We start from the raw sequence: 24,743 nt of genomic DNA, 5'->3' as shown, positions 1-24,743 counted from the left end.
ACCACCAATCTCTAGTCATCAATGAGCTCATAAAGATATTTCAGACATAAAAAAGAAAAAGCTCTACATCTCTAACTCTTTTACTACCTCTCTTAGACAAAATACCATATAAGTAGGGGCCGAAAGTTGATAATACCGCTTATATATATGAGAAGTATGTATTAAAAAAACCGCAGCGCGGTTCCTTCCTAGTTTTTAATTATTTTTCGGTCACACGTGTCCGAGGCTTGCCTGCAACCTGCGCGGCGCGTGCTAAACTCGCCCTCCACAGAAAAACCCTGAAAAATCTTGAAGAAACAAAACAGCAAAAAAAAAAAAAAAAACACTTTCTTTTCTCTTTCCTCTCGCGGCCGCCGGAGAGAGCCTGACGCAGTGATGGAGGGCGAGGCCGCGGCCGTGCCCATCGTCTCCGCGAGCACCAGCGACGAGACCAACAACCCCAACGCCGGCATGTCCCAGGAGGAGTGCACAGATAGGATCCGCGAGGGCCTCAAACGTACAACTCCTCTCTCTCTCTCTCTCTTTTATTCTTGTCCATCGATGTTTGAAGCATGGATTAGATGCTGGCATTTCGACAAATAATTTATATGCATTGGTGCTGGTTTTCTTTTTTTTTTATATATAGATCCGACGGTGAGGATTCTCCGGGAGCAGATGGAGAAAGCTGGCTGCCCCGTCTGGATGCGGCTTCTCCTGGCGATCAACTGCAGAGACCAAGGCTCTGCCGGCGGTTATGCTAGCAAGCGTGGGGTATTTACGTTTTCCCTCTTTCTTTATCCTTCCTTTGTTCCTTCATTGTCAATTTGTTGAATTTTCTCGTTCTATTGATAGTTTTGAGGGAACCGATTTTTGAACATTTTATGAAGAGGGGTTGGCCATTATGGGTGGGAAGCTGGTAGAATTCGTGCTTCGATTATAGTGGATGAAGGTTACCTAATTCATGTTCATCGAAGCATAAGACTTGATGTTGGATTGTTGTTGAAACAATGATCTTAGTATTGCAAACTTCTATCTTTTCATGTACCGAAGATGCAATGGTGGATCTGACATTGTTCTGGCATGGATGGCATGTACAGAAGGCAAGCAGTTTTTAGTTCTTGTTTAACATAATAAAATTAGTGTTATTTTTATTTGTGCTTCTAATCGACTTCCAGTGGGAAGTTTAGTCAACATGTGGAATGCATTTTTTTTGTTTAATTGAAGTCTAAGATACAGTTTATCAAAAGAGAAAAAGGCTCCCTTGTTATTTCTTTAGAATATTCCAAGTTAAGGATTTAGGGGCATTACTATGGGGAAGAAGAGTAGCTTTGGATGAACAGGAGTTGTAGTGGATGAGGGCAAAATTTTTGATGACGTTATCTTCACCAACTTAATTGTATTCTGCACATGATTACATATTTGAGGAACTAACAAGGGAACTGGATATCAGCTAACCAATCAGATCCTTAAATGATGAATTCTTCATATCAGATGCATACATAACCTGATATGCTTATCTTAATTTGTTATATGTCTGAAAAATATATATTCTTATTTTTTGGAGAGTTACAGTTATTTCATTACTATCCCCCATATCTTTTACCGTAGCTTCCCTTATTTATTGGCCATATTGATTTTTTAATTCACATCGTCTACTTAAAAATCACCTCTGCTGATCAAAATGAAGATTCACTGGTAATTCTAGATGATAATGGATTAAACTAGCAACCATGTAGAAGCCTCTAGCATAAGTATTCCTACTATCAAATCAGATGGTGCCCAGATCCAGAAAAAATTGGCCAGTTGAAAACTCTGTCCCTCACCACTATTTCTATTCAAAATCAAGCCTAACTTCACAATTTGCCAAGATATGTATAATTTCTTTTATTTTGTCTTTCTCCTCATCTTATCCTTCTCTTTGTTTATCTTCTTGCCCTTTTTCTATATGCTTTCTTTACATAAGTTAATCATATATCTACTCTTCCCAAATACTTTCTTTCAGTCAAAAAACTCATCTGACCTAATAGAAGGAACATTGGCATGGAGTTGAAAATTTCAGATGTGACCTGGAATCATAGCTAATTATGGGCCGGGCTTGGGCATAGAAAATGTCAAATTTTACATAGGCCCGACCCGAAGCCCGATTAAAAATGAATAGAGTTTAGGCCCGAGGCCCAGCCTATGATCAACTTTGGCTGGAATTTACCACTCTTTTTTTTTTGTTTGTTTTCATTATTTCTGCATCTTTTTTTGAAGGTGCAGCCTACTTAAAAACTAGAAGGTTTAGATCATTTCAAAGCAGACTTCATATTTTGATACTTTTAAAATGCCTCTTGGGTAATTTAAATGTTGAAACTTGGTGAACTATCATAATAAAAAACAGATTTGTTGTTGTATAATATTTTCCTTTTTTGCTTGGTGCTCTTGCTTGTATATTGCTCTTGGTAACAATGTCACTTTAGGGTACCTGGTCTTCATGCTGTTCTGTGCTGCTCGTTTTTAGTTCAATTAGCGTCAAAGCAAGAAACACCTAAGACTACAGTTTCTTTCTAGGATATTGGTCCATGGTTCTAAGTCATAAATTGGTACGATATCCTAATGTGGTAGGTTCGTACTTCTTGTATATTTAGCCAAATTGCTGCCAACCAAAGTGCTCAATGGTCAATTGTTACACAATTTTTTGTGATCACTTCACATGATTTTATCATGATTAAAGGTTGAGATAGTCTGCTAATAAAGGTGGCACGATTCATCTCATGCGGAAAAACAGAATTCTTTTCATTTTGCTGGCTATCTTTTGCAAGATTGTTTGGTTTGCACGGGTTTCTTTGTTAGTAGTTTTGTCAAATCTTGATATTAAGTTTTAGACTAGTCTTTGTACCTTATGATAGAAGCTGGACCTTTTTAGGAAAAAAAAAGCATCTATTGTCTATAGAATCCAGCTATATAGTGGTTGACAAAAGAGCCTAAGGATTCGCTAGGGTGTTTTGGGAAAGCTGACATTGCTATGTGATAAATGTGTGAAGGGAGTGCTGACATGGTGCACAAGGAAGTCACTGATTCCCAAGGTATTTGCATGCCTTCAATACCTCATTGAAGATGTAGCTATCTTAAAGGTTCTCTAGGCTATCTAAGATAGCAAAAGACATTATGCAAGCAAGCAAATGTTTGTAATGAAGAAAATGATTTTGTTTTGGCATTTTAGTTTGGGAAGCAATTCAAAGCATATGCTTATTCTTTTATGGGTTAACATAGTCCAAAACACAGTCTTATTATTACATTGTAATCTAGGAAGAAATTCAAATGAGTAAAGCATCATAATTTTAGATTGAAAAATATAGGATCATGCAAAGTGATCCATAGGATTAATCGATAAATTTCAAGACTTAAAGCTTATTGCATGCTTCCCTTTTATGGGGTCTATTTTGTTAAAAACTTACTATTTGCGAGCTGGATCTTATGATATAGATCGAAGTGGCTTCAATTGATCTAGATCTCATCCTTAGACCAGAATCAATTTGTACCATAGGATCTAGATTGATATCATGGACAACACAGTGCATGGATCATAAGAACCACATTGGTTATGCTATTTACATATGAAATCATGTAGAAGCCTTTATAATTTATTTGGCTACATGGCTTATAAATTAATTATCAATAATAACTAATTATTGAGGAGTAAAATTAGCAAATTTATAGTTGGGTTCATGGAGTAAGGAGGAAAATAACATATTTTACAACCATATGTTTAAATCTTATCCTTGTTGTTTATAAAACAACTACCTAAAAGGATAATTGATTGATATATTTTATATAAACATCTTGAATAAGTAGACAAAAATGTTTGTTTCATTATACATTCTATTTATAGGCTTATGATGGTGGAAACTGGACATTTTATATGTAGGACCTTCCATTCTCCATTTGTCTACTCTATAGTTGACTTAAGTTTTGATTTTTGAATTTCTTTTATGTGATAAAAAGTTTCGAAAGAAATCAAGAAAAATCTTATGATCTACGATTTGATACATGATTTGATCTGATCTAGCTCCCATCTATGATTTGTTGTTTGATTCCTATCTTAATAGCATACATGGGATGCCAATTATGATTAGCTTGATGATTAACGACAGTTGATAAGTTGTATTTGTGGTCTTGCTAGCAAGGCTTTAGTTTTATGTGGATATTAATGATGTGAGAGAAGTCAACTTGAAAGTGGTTGGGGAAGCATGCAAGCAAGTTGAATGTACTAACAAGGTTGCATCTTTGAATCCACTTTGATGTTCTAAAGACTGACATATCATGTAACTTGAAAAGTTCAACACTTTTTTATGACTATACTTTTTTAAATCTCAAGGTACAACTACTATAGTTGATCAAATATAGGTGAAGTAGCAATCGTATTACGCCTTACTTAAACCATCATATGTCGAATAGAGCACTACTAAAACTGTATGATGAACTTTTGATCGTAGATAAAATCTAGCATATCTAGAATCTTAGATCTTAGATAAAAACTGTATGACAAACTTTAACATAGTTTATCATACCCAACGAAACACCTTTATGAGTTACAAAACAGTAGGGCATTACTGCGCTAAGTTGTTGTTTGTCACTGCTGCATCAGCAAACCCCAGACCCAGAAAGGCACTCCAAAAACTAATTCCTTTTCAAAATGCCCACTCCAATCATCACCAGCCACTCTGAAAAGGTTTGATGATAATTGAAGCTATGCAACTAAATTACTTTGCGACAATTAAAAGAATTTAAGTTTATGTTGTAAGCAAATGGCTTTTAGGACATAGCGCATAAATCAAAGTCAGCAGAATGTTCAAGTGAAGAGTTAATGAAAGAAAATGGTAATGACATATCAAATTAAGGACTGAGATACTATAAAAGGATTTGAACACATAAAATTTATATAAAAAATTCAGTAAATTCACGTAGATCACATTTTCTTTAAAGTTCATTTATTCCTTCAAGACCCTATAACTTGTTGCTGCTAATACATACTAGACTGTATGTATCCTCAATAGTAAATTGCATGACGCTACATATATCCTGGAGGTCCACATATAACACTTGCCTAAGCATCCATAAATGTCCTTATCAATAATTTGGATGAGGCTGCATATATCATCTAACCAGAGTGTTAGATATGTACTTATTGATAACTTGAACAGGGCCTAATGTACCACTCGACTGAAGGTCCACATATACTACCTTGCTAAAGGCTCAGATATATTTCAAATATGGTATTGTTTTTCAATGTAAAAGAATTGTGCAAATTCCATATGGAACATTTATTAGAAAGCTCAAATGGAACTAAACAGATATAGAAGAAGTTTTAAAAAGAATGTATGTATGAGCTCAAAAATATCAAGTTAAAAAGCTTTATGATTTCATAATTTTCATTAGAAAAACACAAGTCAAACATTTTTCAGAACAAATGTAAAAACAAATTTCTAAAGAAAAATAAGGTGGGATATTTGTTAGATTTCATAGTACTTATAAAAAATTGAAGCATGTTGTAGAAACTCAAAATTTTTGAAATGACATTGAGATTTAAAAGTAGTGTTGAAGATATGGTTTTTAACTTATTCAATATAGCACTAATATTGCTGTCAATTAGTTACAAATATGATCGAGGATTGTTGTGCTAGTACCGATGTCCCATACCGGTTTTCTAGCAGCATGTTCAATACACCTGTGTGACATTCTATATCAACACAGCAAAAAAGGCGGGGGAGAGGGAGAACGGAAGAGAGGAAAAGAGGGGGAGGGAGGGAGAGGGAGGAAGGGAGGGAGAAGACCAGTGGAGCGCGTATCGTGTCAAGGGTGGGGAAGAGGGAGAATAGGAGAGAGAAAGAGAGAGGGGGAGGAGGGAGAGAGGAAGGGAGGGCAGCGACCGGCCGACGAAGGGCTTCAGAGGGGTGGAGGAGGGGCTCCGCCCCCTGGTTCCCTTGATTTGTTCGAAATAAAAAAGGGTGATTCATCCGAAATAAAAAAGGGCCTCTTTTGGAACCTCTATTTGGAACGAAATAAAGAACCGAAGGGCAGAGTCCACTGCTCCGGCCTCCGCCACCCTCCCTGGCCTTCCATCGGCTCCTCCATCCTCCTCTTTCTCTCTCTTTTTTTCTCTTTCTTTTTCCCTCTCCTTCGCCAGTTTCTCGATTTGAAGGATAGAACCGTCCCGGTCTACCATCGGCATTGTATGCTGAACCGGCCCGTACCGGCCGGTTCAGCTTGTACCGAGCTGGTCCGGTTTGGTTGGTGGAAAATAGTTTCGGCCCCGTCGGAGCTGAGCGGTAAATCCATTGTACCGGTGCGAACCGATTCGTACCAGTACAAGCCCGATACCAGGCGAACCGGGCCTCGCACTGGGGCAGCGTGTTTGCGCACTGGGAACCGTGCCCACGCGCGGTTCCTGCGCATGATTCCGCCCGTGCGGGCAGCACACCCACACAAATGCCACAAAGTGGCATTTAAGCCACTCTGTGGCTTCTAACGTGGGTGCGCACGCTCGCGAACTCTTTTTTTCCTTCTGCAGTGCCCCTCTGTTCGCCGGTCCGATACCGGTACCCTACCGGTTCTGGTAGGCGACCGGTACCCCTACCGCATACCTTGGCCATTGGTAAGCTTGATACACCCTAAGCCGAATAGATTTGGACGGTTCCACCAACGCTAGTCATATGATACATATGTAACGTTTTTTTTTTTGTTCATATAAACTGAACTTGCCAAAAATCCAAACCAAGTTGATATTTAGATATTTATGACAAGTTTTTCCCATGTAAGTAAGATTTGGGCTAAGATAAAACTAAGATACCATGTTAATAGATACATTTTATCGCATCAACCGATATAAGCTTTTCTAGATAATAATGTTGAAAACAAATTTATGAATTCATTGATATCTTATAATGGCTGAGATGATAGCACTACTCTTGGTTTCTCAGTCTAGACAGAAACATGTTTTTTATTAATTATTCTTTTTTACTTGTTTTCTTAAGGAGTGCTAGAAAGGCTTACAACATGATAATATATTTATCTTTCCATCATGTGGATAAAATTTTATATAATCATCTTATCAAGAAAACAGTAAGAAGAGACATGTTAGAATTACATTAGAAAGATATAAAGATATTGATATGATAATGCATGTCATCTTCTTTCCTTCACGTGAACAAGGATTTTTTTAGTCAATTCATCTTATGGATAAAGGAATGTAAAGTAAATTGTGGGATAAAATATAAGCAATGACATACATAGAAAATAAATACATATGCGCATGCATATATACATACATGCGTGCGTGCATGCATATGGTATATGTATAATTACATTCATAAATACATATTTCTAAGTGTTTAAACATACATGCATACATATGTATGTTTGGTATATATATGTATACATATGTATAAACACTTAGAAAATATATAAATATGTTGAATGATACTAAGTTGATTTTAAAAAGTTTTTGCTGGAAAAAGCTCATGTAGCATGCATTTTATTAAGGAAAAAAGAAGAGGACTTGTCACAAACTCATACTTTACTGAAATTATTAAGAAACTTAATAGTTATCCTGCTTCACACTAAATGATTGATACGTGAACTGTTACTACTTACTAGTTGCACCTACTGTCCTTCTAAAAGATACCAGAAGTCTATGTGAGATATCGAAATTGCAAGACTTCTTGGTTGGACAGAGAATCCTTGAAGGCAAGAATTGATAGAGGGAAGTTGGTACATTTTTAGGTTACAAACATTGAGCCAAGGAACAGTAAAAATCTCTTAGCATGTTTTTACTGAAGTAGAAAATGTTGGCCTAGTTTATGTTAAGGCTTTCAGCACCAATGGATACGAGGCATACTGTATCAACGCCGTAGACTACTAGGATAGTAGATGGGCTCAATATGACCCTGTATAGACGCATGGTATACAGCTGCTATCTTGACTTGGATAGCATACCATAGGACTGAAAGTGGATAAAATCTGAGCGATTCTGAATTAGGATCTGGCTTGGGTCGGATTTGGATCAAAAAAATCTATATGCAACTGGATTCAGATATGGAGATAGAAATTTTTTCGGATAAGGATATAAATACTGATTCTAAGTTTATTTTAAATTGGACTTGGACCAGATATTGAGTTTATCAGACTCCGAGATTCGGCTTCCGATATCTGGATATTTAAAAAGTTTTCAGATGGATATCCATATATTTAATATGCTAGTAAAAGAGCAAACTTTTTTTTTTTGGAGGTGCATGGATGTTTGCCTAACATTGAAATTAATGAGCTTACATTCTTGGTGACCAAGAAGAAGGCTTTTAATTTATAAATTCTCCATGCAAGGTAGCTGACCTTTAAAAAAATATATATGCCCACATTTTATAATCTGATAATTGTCATTGTTAAATTTTGCTCAAAAATCCAATTTGTATCGGTTATTTAATCTGATTTATATGCATATCCATTTGACACGGATATAAATATGATTAATATCTTATTTGCATCTGTATCCATTTAGATAAATAGGTATTCTAATTATAGCATCCATTTAATATTCATATTCGTATTCATATTCAAAACTGTTGAATAAATATTGATACAGATTTTGATATACCAATAACTGATCTGTTAAAGTCCTAGTGTACCTTGTGCTTGTATAAGGGCATACTGGACCAACCTGACCCGTATAGGTAAGGTACGTGTACAAGGTTCAGTACTGAGACAGAAAATCTTGGCTTTACCTGCTTTGTTTTTCTTTGGTCACACTGATAGGGTGACAATATTCATGTGCTTGTGTTGCAACTACTAACTTGTATTGTGTGTTCTGTTAGTTTCTATTAGTAGATTCATAGTTTTTCTATTTGAAAAATTAAGTAGTTCTAACTGGTAATTATTGTCTATAATTGTTTAAAAATCAGAATTAAGAATTGTACCGTATCATTGTTTAAGTTTCTCTGTAATACTTTGTTCTAATGGTGAGCATCTTAAATGGACTAACCCTCCTGTTCTTTTATTTCAGATAACTATTTGTTGTAATCATATGACTTTCCAAGATGAGATCAATCAAGTTTTGATTCATGAGCTAATCCATGCTTGTGATGATTGCCGTGCAAAGAACATGGACTGGAAAAATTGTGCTCACCATGCTTGCTCTGAGGTCCACGAAATTCATACATGTTCTGGAATTTACTTGACAATTGATTTTGTTACTTGCTAAGACTAAGTGCAAGGAGCAATGCCTTAAATAATTTTAAATTGAAGTGTTTTGAGGTTGTTCATATATTCTCTTACTTATTCATCCAGATTCGAGCTAATCATCTTAGCGGGGATTGCCATTACAAACGAGAATTGCTGCGAGGATTTATGAAAATACGAGGTCATGAACAAGTGAGTTTTTCATTATTCTAGAACTTAGAATATCACCATACTTTGTGCCTAACTTTGTCATATCACCATACTTTGTGCATAACTTTGTCATATCACCATAGATTGTGTTAATTTGGACCTCTTAGAACTACAATAGGGATAACAGATAAAGAAATACTCATGATAATGGCTGATCTGTTACTTAAAAGCATGTTGTATTCTTCTGCCCGTCCCTCAGAGCCTTCAGGAAAGAGTTACTATCAGAGCAGATATTTCTCTCTGAGAAAAGAATATGACCGTAACTGTAATTAGTGAGCATAATCCCAGCTTTTTGGGTTGGTATGATTTTTTTTTATTCAACTATTCATCCCTAGCAAGGATATATCCAATGTCAACATAAGTCTTTTCAACGCAATGGCTTGTATGAATGAAAACTGGGTAATCATTTTATACTTTTGACCTACTTCGTATCTTGTTTTTAATAAATTGCAGGCCCTCAATAAATTGATCCTTCAGAACCTGAATCTGGTCCAACCTGAAAGAAGTCAATCCAAGCTAATTTATGTTGGGGTTTGTGCAGTTTGACTTGTATAAAATTGGATCAGACCTACTAATTCAACTGACTCTTCTGTCTTTGCTTTTTAATAAAAGAGAGATTCACCAGCATGATTCGAGATAATTTAATGATCCGTTCCAACATGACATGATCCATGTTTCAAGTCATTAGGTTTGGCCCTAGAATTAGTGATGTTTATCAATCATGATTGATTGGTGTTAAGCAAATCCAGAACCATTCTGATTCATCTGCACCCTTTAGTGTATGACTTCAAATTCTGTATTGCTTTCTTTTCATGATGCGAAATATCTCATTGTTGTAATTATTACTACCTTCAAAAATTAACACAATTGTAAAAGATATCTTAGTTGTATGTTGCAATTGTAAGAGCCTAAACAACTAGCCTTGAGGCATCTATCATGGTCTGACTTTGAATCGTATTTAAGGGTTATATCCTACATGATTTCATACATTAGAAATTTGTTTTGAGTACTAAATAGACATAGAAGTGAACTAGCTGGAACGCTCAATTTCTGATTTCAAAACTGATTATACTTTGATCTAGATATTGCTAATTGATGTATGCCTGTTGATAAGCTCTTAAAAGTTTTCTCTTGTTTTTGGGTCATCATACCGTTAAAGTGGACAGGAAGAGAGCTTGTGCCTGCTGTTGTTGGGTACTTATCTTGGAGTTTAGTTTACATGTACATGCACCTTGTCTAAGTTTTCTACAATCTGCCCCACTTCTTTCTCGAACAATGTATTATGCCTTAAAAAATACCCCACTCCTTTCTTGAACTTTATATTATGTCTAAGTTCAGATAGGTGTTGCAACTTAAGAAAATAGATGTCTCAGCACTTTGTTGTTGAGCATGGAAACTAAGGGCCTATTTGGATGGTTGTGTGTCTTGTCTATTGGATAAATCCTTTCTTGTTAAAAGTTTAGAGGGTCATTGGATGTGAGAGGAGTCGCAACAGAGAAGTCCCCAATCACAGAATCCTCAAAAATCAGGTCCTTAGATTTGTAATTTACAGTATCCCATTTTTTCAGGACTTGCAACTCTCAAGATCCTACATGGTGATGTTTTCTTCTCTCCCTACCCCTACTTGATTCCTCACTTTCAGTCCACATGGTTTATCCTTGAACTAGATATGCAGGCATCCAAACTGGCTTCAGGTGTTGTGGTGAACTGAAAACCGCTTTGTCAATTGTACCTGTTCCAGCAGGGAGGTCCATCTTTGTTTATCATGTTTTCAGTCTTCACTTTCATTTTTTGATAAACTACCAAGTTCCAATACAACATGTCAATAGAGCATTTCTGGTCATCCAAATTCTCTCTCTTGCTTTCTATTTTCAGCACCACTTCTATAATGGTTCTTCTAATTGTATTCTACTTACTGTCGTCTTCTGTTGCGGGGCATCTGAAGGAATGTGTGCAAAGGCGTGCTCTGAAGTCTGTCCAAAAAAATCCACACTGCTCAGATGCAGCTGCAAGAGATGCCATTGGGGCTGTCTGGGATATCTGTTACAATGATACCTTTCCATTTGAAAGAGCTCCATAAAACCTTGAAATAGTTTGCCGACATTTCCCCCAGGGAAGCACAGGGGTAGCTGCCTTCTCATGCCAATGAGATCCCCTCCATTTTTGGATTTTTATGTTGTAACAATCACCTGTCATTTAATTTTATGCCTGTTTTCTTTTTTTACTTTACAGGCGGTGATGTTTAATTTCATGTAAACCATTTGCCAATAAAATTGTTTTATTGGATTGATGCTATTGTAATGCTGAAAATTAGTTTATGGGATTAGAAAGCAAAACTATTTTTGTGACATAGATTTGTCAGACAAACAGCAAGCATCTCTAATTAATCCTATAAATGGCCATGTCAAATCAGAAACCATGGATCTTCATGATGATGTCCTCTGATAGCTGTAGGCCATGTTAAATTTCTAATCAAAATGGTGCTGCTATTTAGAGTGGTTAAGGCAGGACCAACAACTATTTATGAAACCAGTGTTACAGCTTTTATGGTATTATTGTCTGATTTGTTGGATGACAGGAGCATTTGGCTCTGAAGTTATTGCCAATGTAGGAAGGCTCTGGCCAGTTAATGCAAAAGCTGATTGCGAGGATCTGTTTAATGTCTATCTTGTGCGACTCAGAATCCATTACAATTTTCTTGTTGGAACTGAAGACACTACTCCCTCTTCTTTTTTGGCTCAGTGCTCCATCTGTTTTGACTAGGCCATATTTTGATTTGAAATTTGATGGGGCAATGAGCTTCCCAAACCTGCCAGGCCTCAGCGAGTCCGTAGGCCGAACCTACATTACCTGGTCGCCATCAGACATGACCTTGATAGCCACCTCGACAGCCAAGGCCTTGACAACTCCGCGCCTGGTTCGCAGGAGAAAACGGAGGAGTCTACCACGATGAAGCAGGAAGTAGGAGGGCTCTTGATGAGGGGTCTGCTAATAGCCACATCTTGAAGACGGAGGAGGAAGAACCATGTCGCGGAGACGGAGGAGGAAGAACCACCATGCATGCTCTCCGAAGCACGGACGTTGGATGCGGTATTGACGCGCGATGGCCCGGCTCCCATGAGAACATGGGAAGAAAGGCAGTAGAGGCGCTCTGAAGCGAGGACGTGGGGAACGGTGATGACGCACGATGGCTTTGCTTCCACGTGGACGTTGGAAGAAAGGTAGTAGCTATGCTTCGAAGCGAGGACGTGGGGAATGGTGCTGATGAGTGAAGGCTCAGGTATCACATCATGAGGAGGGGATTAAGAGCTAGGAAGGAGGAGGAGATAGTTGAGTTCTGAGTATTGCTTTCTTTTTTTGTTGCAACCGGGTTGCTCTCACCCCAAGAAAAAAGTAGAGCTTTGCTTGCATGGGTTTTTCTCTCGCCCGAAGAGAGGAGTAAATAAACCATCTCTCTCTCTCGACTAACTCCTTCCTCTGACTAGGACCTATCAACTGATATCAGAGCCGGGAGTATATCGAATAAGGAAAGAATCGAGCACCTTAAAGCCGAGATGAGCTCAATGCAGGAGGAGCTACGCGGCTTGGAGGCACATGTGGAGGGGCGTTTCACGGAAGTCTTGGAGGCCATCCACCACCTTCAGTTCTCGATTCCGCCACCAACACCGCTCGAGTAGGCCGTAGCGCTTCCACCGTCGCCATGAGATAGAGGCTTCGATGGAAGGGAGGAACTCATAGGGGCCCAACGCCATCCACGCATGGACTTTCTACGGTTCACTGGGGATGACCCATTGTCTAACTCGATCGAGCTAAACAATACTTTGACAGCCAGGGCGTCCCAGCCAACAGGCGAGTGACCAAGATTTCGTTCTACCTAGACAAGGAAGCCAATCACCAGTGGCAGTGGCAGCATCGCATGTACCAAGACGAAGGAACCGTAGTCTCCTGGGGGGGTGTTCGAGCGTGAATTATTAGCTCGGTTTAGACCCAACAAGTATGTAAATTTTAACGAGAAGCTCTCACGCGTCCAGCAACACGGAATAGTGAGAGAATACCAGCAGGAGTTCGAGAAGCTAGCTAACCATGTCAAAGGGTGGCCGCCGGACGCGCTTATTGGCACCTTCGTCGGAGGGCTCAAGGAAGAGATCGCGAAAGAGGTACACATGAAACGACCCAGTTCTCTGCGAGAAGCAATTACGATTGCTCGAATGAGGGAGGAGAGGTTGGAACAAAGGCGGAAAGCAGCCCGTAGCCTTGCATCACGAACAGTCAGAGTCCCACGACTTCCGAACCCGTCTGTCCCTGCACCACGGCTCTCTGCTCCAACTCCAATCCGACGCATCTCATGGGAGGAAATGCAGCAACGATGGGAACGAGGGCTTTGCTTCAAATGCAGCGAGAAGTTTACTTCTGGGCACCGGTGCAAGACTCTCCAACCTATCTGATTGAAGCTGACCGCGAGGAGGAGTCGGGAGGACCCAGCCATGGTGACACAGACCCATACAGCCAAGACCAAGCAGAAAAGGATGCGCAACCAGTGATCTCTCTACAGGCGCTAACAGGATGGATTGGGCCGAAGATGATGCGAGTAACTACTCATATCCGAGGACATCCGCTAACCATCCTCATCGAAAGCGGGTCGACCCACAACTTCATAAGTGATCGCGTCGCCCAAGTGCTCCAACTTTCGGTGGATGCTATCAAGAAGTTTGGGGTCCGAGTCGCGAATGGGGAAACTCTCCAAAGCCAAGCGAAGTGTCAGCTGGTGGAGATGGAGTTGCAAGGCAACATGTTCTTGGTGACTTTTTATACACTGCCAATAGTAGGGCTGGATGCCATTCTAGGTATACAATGGCTCGCCCTGCTCAGCCCGGTGCTCTGTGATTGGAAGCATTTGACAATGAAATTTCGGTGGGACGGCCAGGAGTGTGAACTATCTGGATAATCCCTTAGACTTTCCCAAGCTCTAGATCACCAAGGGATGCAGCGAGAAGTAACAAGAAAGACCCAATTGTTCGCCGTCTTTGTCAAAGATGGGGGCAACCACCAACCCACAACTGAGGACGAACAGCCAACGGACCGCCAGCAGTTGTTGAGCTGGTACTCGGCACTCTTTGAAGAGCCTTGAAGGTTGCCACCGGAGCAAGAATTCGTCCACCGAATTCCCTTGCGAGAAGGAACCTCAGCAATCAATGTGCGACCTTACCGGTATGCCTATTATCAGAAGAATGAGATAGAAAGACAAGTGACTGACATGCTGGAAGCTGGGATCATCTGGGAGAGCCAGAGTCCATTCTCTTCCTCGGTGCTCCTAGTGAAGAAGAAAGACGGAACCTGGAGGTTCTACACAGACTACCGAGCACTCAACGCGGCCACCGTTAAAGACAGGTTCCCCATCCCAACCATTGACGGCATGCTCGATGAACTTCATGGAGCACGGTACTTCTCCAAACTCGATCTTAGATCGAGTTATCACCAGATCCGTGTTCACCCCGATGATGTTCCGAAGATAGCCTTTCGCACCCATAATGGACATTTTGAGTACTTGGTAATGCCCTTCGGGCTGTGCAATGCCCCATCCACATTTCAGGCAGCAATGAACTCAATTTTTCGGAGGTTCCAGCGTAAGTTTGTCTTGGTTTTCTTCGATGACATTTTGGTCTGCAGTGCAACTTGGAAATTGCATTTAGTTCATCTGAATGAAACCCTCAAGATCCTCGTTGAACATCAGTTTTACCTCAAGCCCTCCAAATGTTCTTTTTGGCAACAGCAAGTCGAGTACCTCGGCCACATTGTTTCAGCCAAGGGAGTATAGGTGGATGCCACGAAGATTTGAGCTATGCTAGAATGGCCACAACCAACTTCAGTGACAGAACTGCGAGGATTTCTTGAGCTGATGGGGTATTACCGAAGTTCGTCAAGGACTACGGGATCATTGCTGCACCATTGACAGACTCTTATTTGCGAAGCCAACTCAAGCAGCTTGACGCCGCACTAGACCACATGAAAGATTACCGACTCAAGGAAGGAATTTTATATTATAAGGATAAGGTTCTGATTCCACCAGGGTCATCCCTGTGTTCCAAATTAATGGAGGAATTCTATAACACCAAGATCGGCGATCATTCGGGGGTGTTGAGAACCTATAAACGAATATCTCAAGCCTTTCACTGGGAATCAATGAAGAAGGATATTCAAAGGTTTGGAGCAGAGTGTGTGGTCTGCCAGCAGTATAAGTATGAAGCACAGGCTCGACTGGGTTACTGCAACCTCTACCAACACCGATGCAAGTTTGGGAAGACGTCTCCTTGGACTTCATTGAAAGGTTACCGCGGTCCAGGGGCAAGGACGTGATCCTAGTCGTCATTGATCGGCTAACCAGATACGCTCATTTCTTGTCTCTCTCCCATCCATATACTGCTAAGGGGGTGGCCGAGCTTTTTGTGAATCAAATCAGCCGATTACATGGGATGTCGCGGTCCATCATGAGTGACCGAGACCTTGTGTTTGTGAGCGCCTTCTAGCAAGAGTTCTTCAAACTCCAGAGACCTCTCTTAAGATGAGTTCAGCTTATCATCCATAGTCGGACGACCAGACTGAAGTGGTGAATAGATGTGTGGAGCAGTACCTCAGATGTTTATGCAGTCAGTTTCCCAAGTCATGGAAGGCCAACCTAGCTTGGGCGGAGTATTAGTACAACACCATCTTCTATTCGACCACCAGGATGATTCCGTTTCAAGCCTTATACGGGAGAGCTCCACCTTCAATTGCCCAGTATATGGAAGGAGCTTCACCCGTCGATGAGATCGACAAAAACCTGGTCGACCGTGATCAATTGCTGAAGGAGCTGAAGAAAAACTTGGAGAAGGTGCAGAACCACATGAAACAATAGGTAGATAGGAAGCGAAGGGAAGTTATCTTTGAAGAAGGAGATTGGGTGTACTTAAAACTTCCTCCCTATCGGCAACAGACTGTCTTCCGATGAGCTCACCAAAAGCTAGCTCAGTACTTCGGCCCCTACCAAGTGTATAGGGTCAGTAGCATACCGGTTGGCACTACCAAAGACTGCTAAAGTCCATCCGGTGTTCCATGTCTCGCTCCTCAAAAGGAAAATGGGAGAAGGCCAGACCCCCTGTATTGATCTACCACCAATAAAAGAGGACGGAAACTTGATGCTCGAGCCTGAACTGGTTAAGGATTACCGATGGGTCCGCAAGGGAGGAAAGCTTACAGAAGAAATCCTCGTACAGTGGCGCTCATTGCCTAAAGAAGACACCACCTGGGAAGAGTATGAATTGATGAAGGAGCAGTATCCCGGAGTGAACCTTGAGGACAAGATTTTGCTTGAAAGGGGAGGGGATGATGGGGGTGATGAGCTTCCCAAACCTGCCAGGCCTCAGCAAGTCCGTAGGCCGAATCCACGTTACCTGGTCACCATCAGCCATGACCTCGATAGCCACCTCGACAGCCAAGGCCTTGACAGCTCCATGCCTAGTTCGTAGGAGAAAATGGAGGAGTCTACCACGATGAAGTGGGAAGTAGGAGGGCTCTCGAAGAGGGGCCATGCACATGGCTCCGCTGATAGCCATGTTGTGAAGACGAAGGAGGAAGAACCACATCGCGAGGATGGAGGAGGAAGAACCACCATGCATGCTCTCCGAAGCGCGGACGTTGGGTGCGGTGTTGACACATGATGGCCCGGCTCCTATGAGAACGTGGGAAGAAAGACGGTAGAGGTGCTCCGAAGCGAGGACGTGGGGAATGGTGATGACGCACGATGGCTTGGCTTCCACATAGACGTGGGAAGAAAGGTAGTAGCTATGCTCCAAAGCGAGGATATGGGGAACGGTGCTAATGAGTGAAGGCTCGGGTATCACATCATGGGGAGGAGATTAAGAGCTGGGAAGGAGGAGGAGATAGTTGAGTTCTGAGTATTGCTTTCTTTTTTTGTTGTAACCGGGTTGCTCTCACCTCAAGAAAAAGGTAGAGCATTGCTTGCATGGATTTTTCTCTCACCCGAAGAGAGGAGTAAATAAACCATCTCTCTCTCTCTCTCTCGACTAGCTCCTTCCTCTGACTGGGATCCATCAAAATTGTTCAAACTTAAATATTGATCTCATCATTGATGTTGATTGAAAGAATTGGACTAGGGATGAAAAGGATGTTTACTCATCATTAATCAGTTGTAACGAACATTTTACGGAACAACCATTTAAAAAATGGAAAATGCTGGCCCCAGTAGCCTAACTCTTATGTTTGCACTGCTTCCAGCCTAGTATTTAATACATTGGCTCTCAAAGGCAGGAAACAAACTGAACCCTTTTTTGCCCCCTTCGACTCAAATCCAGATTAAAAATTTTCATTGATCACAAAAGTGGATTAAAACTAGGTCCCCCCCTTCGCAATGCGTTGCATCAGGTTCGGGTTACGTTCGGCAAGGACAACGACAAACAAAAGCTTGGCCTATACTCGATCCAACCCACCTGATCTGTCAAGACCACTCGACCTATTTCCACCCATCATTTATTTGAATTAAACATTTGACTCTAACATTGATGGATCCCGTTATTTGGTAGCCATCGACCGCGTGGTCGACATGTGGAACACAGCGTCGAGTTCGCAGAGGGAAGAATCGTTCCAGTGATAGTTTCGTTGCGAAGACAAGGGAAGCGAAGCACGTTCGCGACTGGGAGCAGACGCCATGCCCTCAGCTTCCATGCGAGGACGTGGGGAACGAGTTGAGTGGATGCCATGCACCCAAATCCCATGCGAAGACATGGGAAAAGGAGTTGATGAAGTGACGTTCCAGCCTTTCACAAGTCACCTTTCACAAGTCAGTTATCAAGGAGTTATGGTGGGAAGATAAATAGGAGGTTGAGTGAGGGAACATGGAGGAGAGTTATTTTCTTTATATTTATTTCCAATGTACAGTGGATGTTATGGGTTTTTCTTTACGTGGGTTTGTAAGTGTGTGGATGGGTTCCTCTCACCCAGAGTAGAGGACACATGTGAGGGTTTTCCTTTCACCTAAAGAGAGGCTTCGAATCAACTATCTCCATTCCAACTTCTTTTTCTCCTTCCTACAGGCTGGGACCTAACATCTGGTATCAGAGCCATGACGAACAAGGAGAGGATCGAGCGGATGGAAGCCGAGCTAAGCACCCTACAAGATGAGTTGCATGGCTTGGAGGAACGGGTGGATGGGCGGCTTACTGAGGTCTTGGAGGTTGTCCGACATCTCCAAATCACCGTACAGCCACAACCGCCATCCGAGCAGCCATCACCACTACCAGCTTCACCAAGAGGAGGAGGTATCGAGCGAGTGGAGGAGTATGCAGGTACCCAATGACACCCGAGAATGGACTTTCCACGGTTCATTAGAGATGACTCAATTGTCTGGTTGGACCGTGCGGAGCAATATTTCGATGGCCAAGGAGTTCCGGCCAACTGATGGGTGACCAATGCTTCATTCTATCTCGACGAGGAGGCCAACCACTGGTGGCAGTGGTTGAGGAAAGCATACCAGGATGAAGAAGCCATCATCACTTGGAGGGTGTTTGAACGAGAGTTGTTGGCTCGATTCGGCCCCAACAAGTATGTGAACTTCAACGAAAAGCTCTCCCATGTTCAGCAACAAGGCTCAGTGAGGGAGTACCAACATGAGTTTGAGAAGTTGGCTAACCGAGTTCGGGACTGGCCACAGGACGCACTCCTTGGCACTTTCATCGGAGGACTCAAGGAAGGGATCATGAAGGAGGTATGCATGAGACGACCCCATTCCCTGCGGGAAGCAATTACAATTGCTCGATTGCAGAAGGAGAGGCTGGAGCAAAAGCAAAAAGCAGCCCATAGCAGTGGACTATCGAACTCATCTACTCCTGCATCGCGGCTTTTCGCTCCAGCACCGATTCGATAATATCATGGAAGGAGATGCAGCAACGATGGAACGAGGACTCTACTTCAAATGCAATAAAAAGTTCACTCCGATGCATCGGTGCAAGACTCCACATGCCTATCTGATAGAAGCAAATCGCGTGGAGGATGTGGAAGGACCCAGCGGGGGCAAAGTCGACTATCATGGCGATGGAGCCAGCAACCATCAAAGATTATCGTTGGAAAGCAAACCTTGTGGACAAGATTTTGGCCGAAGGGGGGAGGGATGATGGATCCTGCTATTTGGTAGCCATCGACCATGTGGTCGACACATGAAACGCAGCGCCAGGTTTGCAGAAGAAAGAATCATTCCGGTGATAGTTCTGTTGCGAAGACAAAGAAAGCGGAGCACATTCGAGATTGGGAGCGAACGCCATGCACTTAGCTCCCACGCGAGGACGTGGGGAACGAGTTAAGTGGATGCCATGCACCCAGATCCCATGTGAAGATATGGAAAAATGAGTTGATGAAGTGAAGGCCCAACCTTTCACAAGTCACCTTTCACAAGTCAGTTATCAAGGAGTTATGGCGGGAGGATAAATGGGAGATTGAGTGAGCAAACATGGAGAGGAGTTATTTTTTTTATATTTATTTCCAATGTACATTGGATGTTATGTGTTTTTCTTTACGTGGGTTTGTGAGTGTGTGGATGGGTTTCTCTCACCCAGAGTAGAGGACACATGTGAGGGTTTTCTCTCACCCAAAGAGAGGCTTCGAATCAACTATCTCCATTCCAACTTCTTTTTCTCCTTCTCACGGGCTGGGACCTAACAGACATACTCTATCTTGCAAGAATTTATCCCCAATAGAACTATCCAATCAAATATTTGCAATTCTTACCGACTTAGTAATTTTTAAAATAATTTAAATAATTAGTATCAAAAAAATCAACCACTTAAAAAATTCTTATCCAAGATGATGACTCAACCCAACATAAACTATTTCAATCCAAATATAACTCTAGCCTAATGATCTAAGTCGGGTCAAAGCTTTACCTAACTCATTTGAAGTTTGGATTAAAAAATCTACCTTATACCCCACACTAATTAAAAACTCTTGACGCCAACCCGATCTAAATAGGATCAAGTTGGGTTAGGTTTTGTGCGTTGGATCAATTTTTCCCACCCATGCTCTCTCTCTCTTTCTCTATGTGTGTGTGTGTGTATGGATTCGCTCCTTTCCAGAGGAGATGGTATCAACTCTCAATTTCAAATTTAACAGTAGAGCATCCCAATTGTAAATCCAAAAAATTGATTATGATATACGTTATTAAAGTGGCTTGAAATCAAAAGGCATATATTTTGTTGGTCTCTAAGCTATAAATCATATGAATACCAAAATGAAAAGTTTCCATTATGTTAGTTCATTAAAATATATGATATAACAGTTGAAAATCTATTTTATTGATCATGATCTAAACATATAAAATGCCATCGATTAAGAATCAATAAATTTTAATGCTTAGATTATAATAAAATATGATTTCATATCATAAGTGATTTTTATTTCTACACATTTTAATGGCATAGATCACGATTAATAAAGATCCATTTTACTTAATGGATTTAATGGATGTTTATTATTGGATGACATATTATTGTTTTAAAAATTGAGAGGAGTAGATGCCCTTTTCTCTCAAGATGAATATACACATACACGCTTCTTCTAGGAGAAAAGTTTACTTTTCCTCTCAAGTCCGAAATAAAAAATGGAGCATCCAATTAAAAATCCATAATATTAATTGTGATTTATATTACAAAAAATATCTAGAGTTTAAAAATCACATATTTTAGTAGTCTCTAACATACACATTATGTGGACACACAAATGGTTGATTTTCATTTATTACTATTCTAAAATACATGATAAAGCATTTAAATTGAGAAGCCATCTTATAGATATATCATGATCTACAAATGTTCAAATATATAGATTGAAAACTAATATTTGTAATACTTAAATCATAGCAAAATATGGTGGACTTACATCATTTTAACCATTATTTTTGCACCAACTTGATTATAGATTAGGGACTACCAAAAGATGCAATTTTTTGATCTCTAAGCATTTTTAACCATGATCGATCTTTAATTCGATTGGCCATCATTGATTTTTATCTTAAGAGGAGTAGCAACCTTATTATCTTTCTAACCCTAGTCCATTCTTGTTGTTTGCCCACCTTTTATTGACCATCCTCTCCCTCCTCTTTTCCCCTTCTTTCCTTCTTTTTGCTCCTCTTTCCTTTTCTCTTCTCTTGCTCCTTTTTCTCTCTTACTTTTTTAAATTTTTTGTGTTTGCTCAACGGCTTGATCTTCTGATTTTCCTTCCCCTCTTTTTCACTTTCTCTATTCCATTTTCCCACTCTTTTCTCCCTGCTCTCTTATCTTCCCCCTCTTTTTTTGTCCTTTTAGGGCCTATTTGGAAAATTCAGTAAGATCAGACAAGATTTCCTATAGAAATCAGGCATGATGGTCTACTAAGCCTGTATTCTTCTAAACGCCTGTCTTAGTTCCTATCTATAGGTATATTGGTCTACAAGAAGAAAAAAAGAATCCATGAAGGGTTTTTTTTTTCCACTGAACTTGAGCTAAAAGGTATAGGGTTGATATGGACCCTACCTAAATAGACTATCTACTCCATGAATTCAACAAGAATTTACTCCAATCCTGCTGCATTTCTCAAACAGGCTCATAGTGTTTTTCTTTTCTGATGATAGGCTTTATGATGGCAAAGGAGGCAACCATCTAGTAGGATGTGGGTTAAAAGGGAGGCCAAATCTGGTCCTTCTGATGAGATATAACTAGATGTAGGTTTGGCCTGCATCTTTTTTCTTTTCTACTTTCTTCTCTGGATTTCATCGTTTCAAAGTGGTGGTTTGCTAGCAAGCATAACTAGGTTGTGAAGGTCTCTCAAGAGAACCAAGGTATTACTAATAGTGAACTTGGCTTACTTTAATAATTAAAATGATGAATAGTAGCGTTGGTTAATGAGTTATGGCAAATAAAAATTGTTTGGAGTAGTAGCAATAAGAGGTAGCCATGTCATTATGTTTGGTGGTTGTGATGACAAAAGGAGCAATCGGTTTTTGGTTTACCATGGAAGACAATGGTTTCTCTGGCAAGCGATAGTCTATGTTGCCACCCATTGTATTGTGGTGGGTGTGTTTTAAACAAGCTAGTTGTTGCCTTTATTGTCTGTTATATTTGGCCTATTGTAGTCTGAAAATATAAATGTAAGAAGCAAGGACGAGCAACCATCTCAAACTATTTGGTTCGGGGTGTGTTGTCCCAAATCGGTCAATTACTGGTAAAAAAGGGCCCTTCGGTTTGGTTTGGGATAGTTTATTTTTTTGTTCTAGCTCATCTCCTCATCAATTCATCTCCTCATTGGCACACTCCACTTCTCGCTCTCTCTCAAAACTTCCAGTCGACTCCACCCTCTCTTGAAGCTTCTAGCGCATCTCCTTATTGCTCTCTTCTCTCGTCCTATCGTCCTATCCTTCTCCAATATTTTAAATATCGCTATTCCACTCTCATAGCAACTTCCACAGCTACAGAACCTATAGTCTCTCGGGATTGTGCCTCGTTAATGTTGATGCTCCTCCCATCAAGAGTTTGCCTGTCTACCCCCTTGATAGCGTCCTTCATTTGTTGTTCCTTCATGAAGGTCATGGATCTGAAGCCTCTCGACCTTCTGGTCTGATCCAATCAGGTAGAAGGAAGAAATTTCTTAATCTGTTCCACTCGAATCTCTCAAAAAAAAGATGGAAGACTTGTGAAAGTAGGACTTATTCTTTCTTCTTTTATTGACCATTTAAAATTGAGGTACACAGCCTATATTTATAATGGTGAGGTTCATCCTTACATAATTTGGGTCGAATTCATCTTGTTTTAATTGGACTCTCTTTCCTAAAATAGACATGATTAGTAAAAGTAAACTCGAAAAATCTAAAATTCTGCAGAAGGTAGATCTCGACTTCTACATATACTCTGTCTTCTATTATTCTATTTGATTCTTATAGGATTGAAATATGTTTGATCAAAGTTTTACCCGAAAAGAAAATTTTTAGTTTGACTGGCCCATTTCTAGCCCCCAAACGATGCAATTTGGATTTAATCGCTACTGGCACCGCCTCCTAAAGGGCATGGCATCATGACGTAGATTTCAAATGGTTGCCCCAATTAAAAAAAACAAAGATCATCTCAATCGGACGTTGTATGACCATGTTAAGCCCCTTGAAAGTTTCGCTTGCGACTCGGTTTCCTAATGTGATGGATCTTTCTCCTAGACTCTACCTAACTCTATCCGTAGTGGCCAAAGTGGTCCACATCGAATCTAAAGACCCTTCTAGATCTCCCAATCGATGATGGTATGTACCATAAAGAAACCAAGCCATCAGATCTAAGATCAAAAAGCTTGGAATTGAGGATATTTCTTGGATGTTGCTTGGAGTTGAGGATGTTTCTTGGATGGATCTAGGGATCATGGCCTTAAATTCGAGGGAGGTATCCTTTGTGGCCCAAGCCAGTTGATCTCTCTTCTCTCTCACCACCCTTTCTCTCTCTCACTTGGTTCTGAAAAGCATTGCTCGTCCACTAGTCATTCCTAAAGGTCATCTATCTGAAGCCCCTCAGCATCCCCATCTCCTATTGATGATGATATACACCAAAAAGCATCCAAGCCGTCAGACCTGAGATCAAGAAGTTTCTATTAGAGGACCTTTCTAGGTTGGATTGAGGGATTGGGGGCTTGGATTTGAGGGAGGCATTGTCCGTAGCCTAGGAAAGCATGTCTATCTCTCTTCTTTTCTTCTCCCCTCTCCCTCTTCCTCGCTTTGGTTCTAGTAAGCATATCTCATTAACTACACATTCTTGAAGGTTATAGATCCAAGGCCCTTCAGCCTCCCCATCTCTCAATCGATGATGATTTGCATCTAAAATAACCAAATCATCATATTTGAGATCAAGAAACACAAAATTTGGATTCGAGAATCTTTCTAGATTAGATCAAGGCATAGGAAACTTGGATCCCTTAGTTCTGATACACGTCGGATCAGTAGAGTACATACTAGTACACATCGTATCTGTATATTGTACCGAACCAGTTTATGACCGATATAATTCTTGGCAACGGTTCAACAATCCTTGCTAAGAAGTATCTTCTGGTGTAGTCGTAATTGCCTTTGTTGTAATCCTATCTTTCTGCACTTTAGGCCCGCACTTACTGCTTACTTTTTAGTTGAGTTTATATCTGGTAGGTTCTCTCTTGTGAGGGGCTTAGTTTCCTGGTTCTTTTTTGAATGAAAGGGTGCCTATTTTCCTTCAATAGAGTATAGACATAAGTATGTAGATATAGATGGACAATGGGAACCAAAGTCCAACCTTGCAATGGAAGAATGAATGGCAATA

General features: G+C 40.6%; 1 protein-coding gene across 4 annotated transcripts; it reads left to right on the top strand.

The window, feature by feature from the left end:
- The first annotated feature begins 132 nt into the window (after positions 1–132).
- Positions 133–12,810, top strand: LOC120113078 (mitochondrial inner membrane protease ATP23-like). Of its 4 annotated transcripts, none has more exons than XM_089930133.1 (5): positions 133–496; positions 626–750; positions 9,017–9,154; positions 9,301–9,384; positions 9,856–10,958. In XM_089930133.1, the coding sequence occupies exons 1-5, from the start codon at positions 376–378 to the stop codon at positions 9,946–9,948; spliced, it is 561 nt and encodes a 186-aa protein (XP_089786259.1). In that variant the 5' UTR covers positions 133–375; the 3' UTR covers positions 9,949–10,958. The 4 variants fall into 4 exon arrangements, with proteins under 4 accessions (XP_089786259.1, XP_088576089.2, XP_038989729.3 ...); XM_088719963.2 differs by lacking the exon at positions 9,856–10,958 and adding an exon at positions 12,328–12,810 and having other exon boundaries at positions 134–496; XM_039133801.3 differs by lacking the exon at positions 9,856–10,958 and adding an exon at positions 10,971–11,341 and having other exon boundaries at positions 135–496.
- Positions 12,811–24,743: the final 11,933 nt, after the last annotated feature.

The sequence above is a fragment of the Phoenix dactylifera genome, chromosome 4 (genome assembly GCF_051530095.1).
Source record: "Phoenix dactylifera cultivar Ajwa chromosome 4, Ajwa_hap1_PhDact_Kaust_v1.1, whole genome shotgun sequence".
NCBI lineage: Eukaryota > Viridiplantae > Streptophyta > Magnoliopsida > Arecales > Arecaceae > Phoenix > Phoenix dactylifera.
Note: the sequence above shows the minus strand (reverse complement) of the source record. Positions and strands in the feature narration are given on the sequence as shown.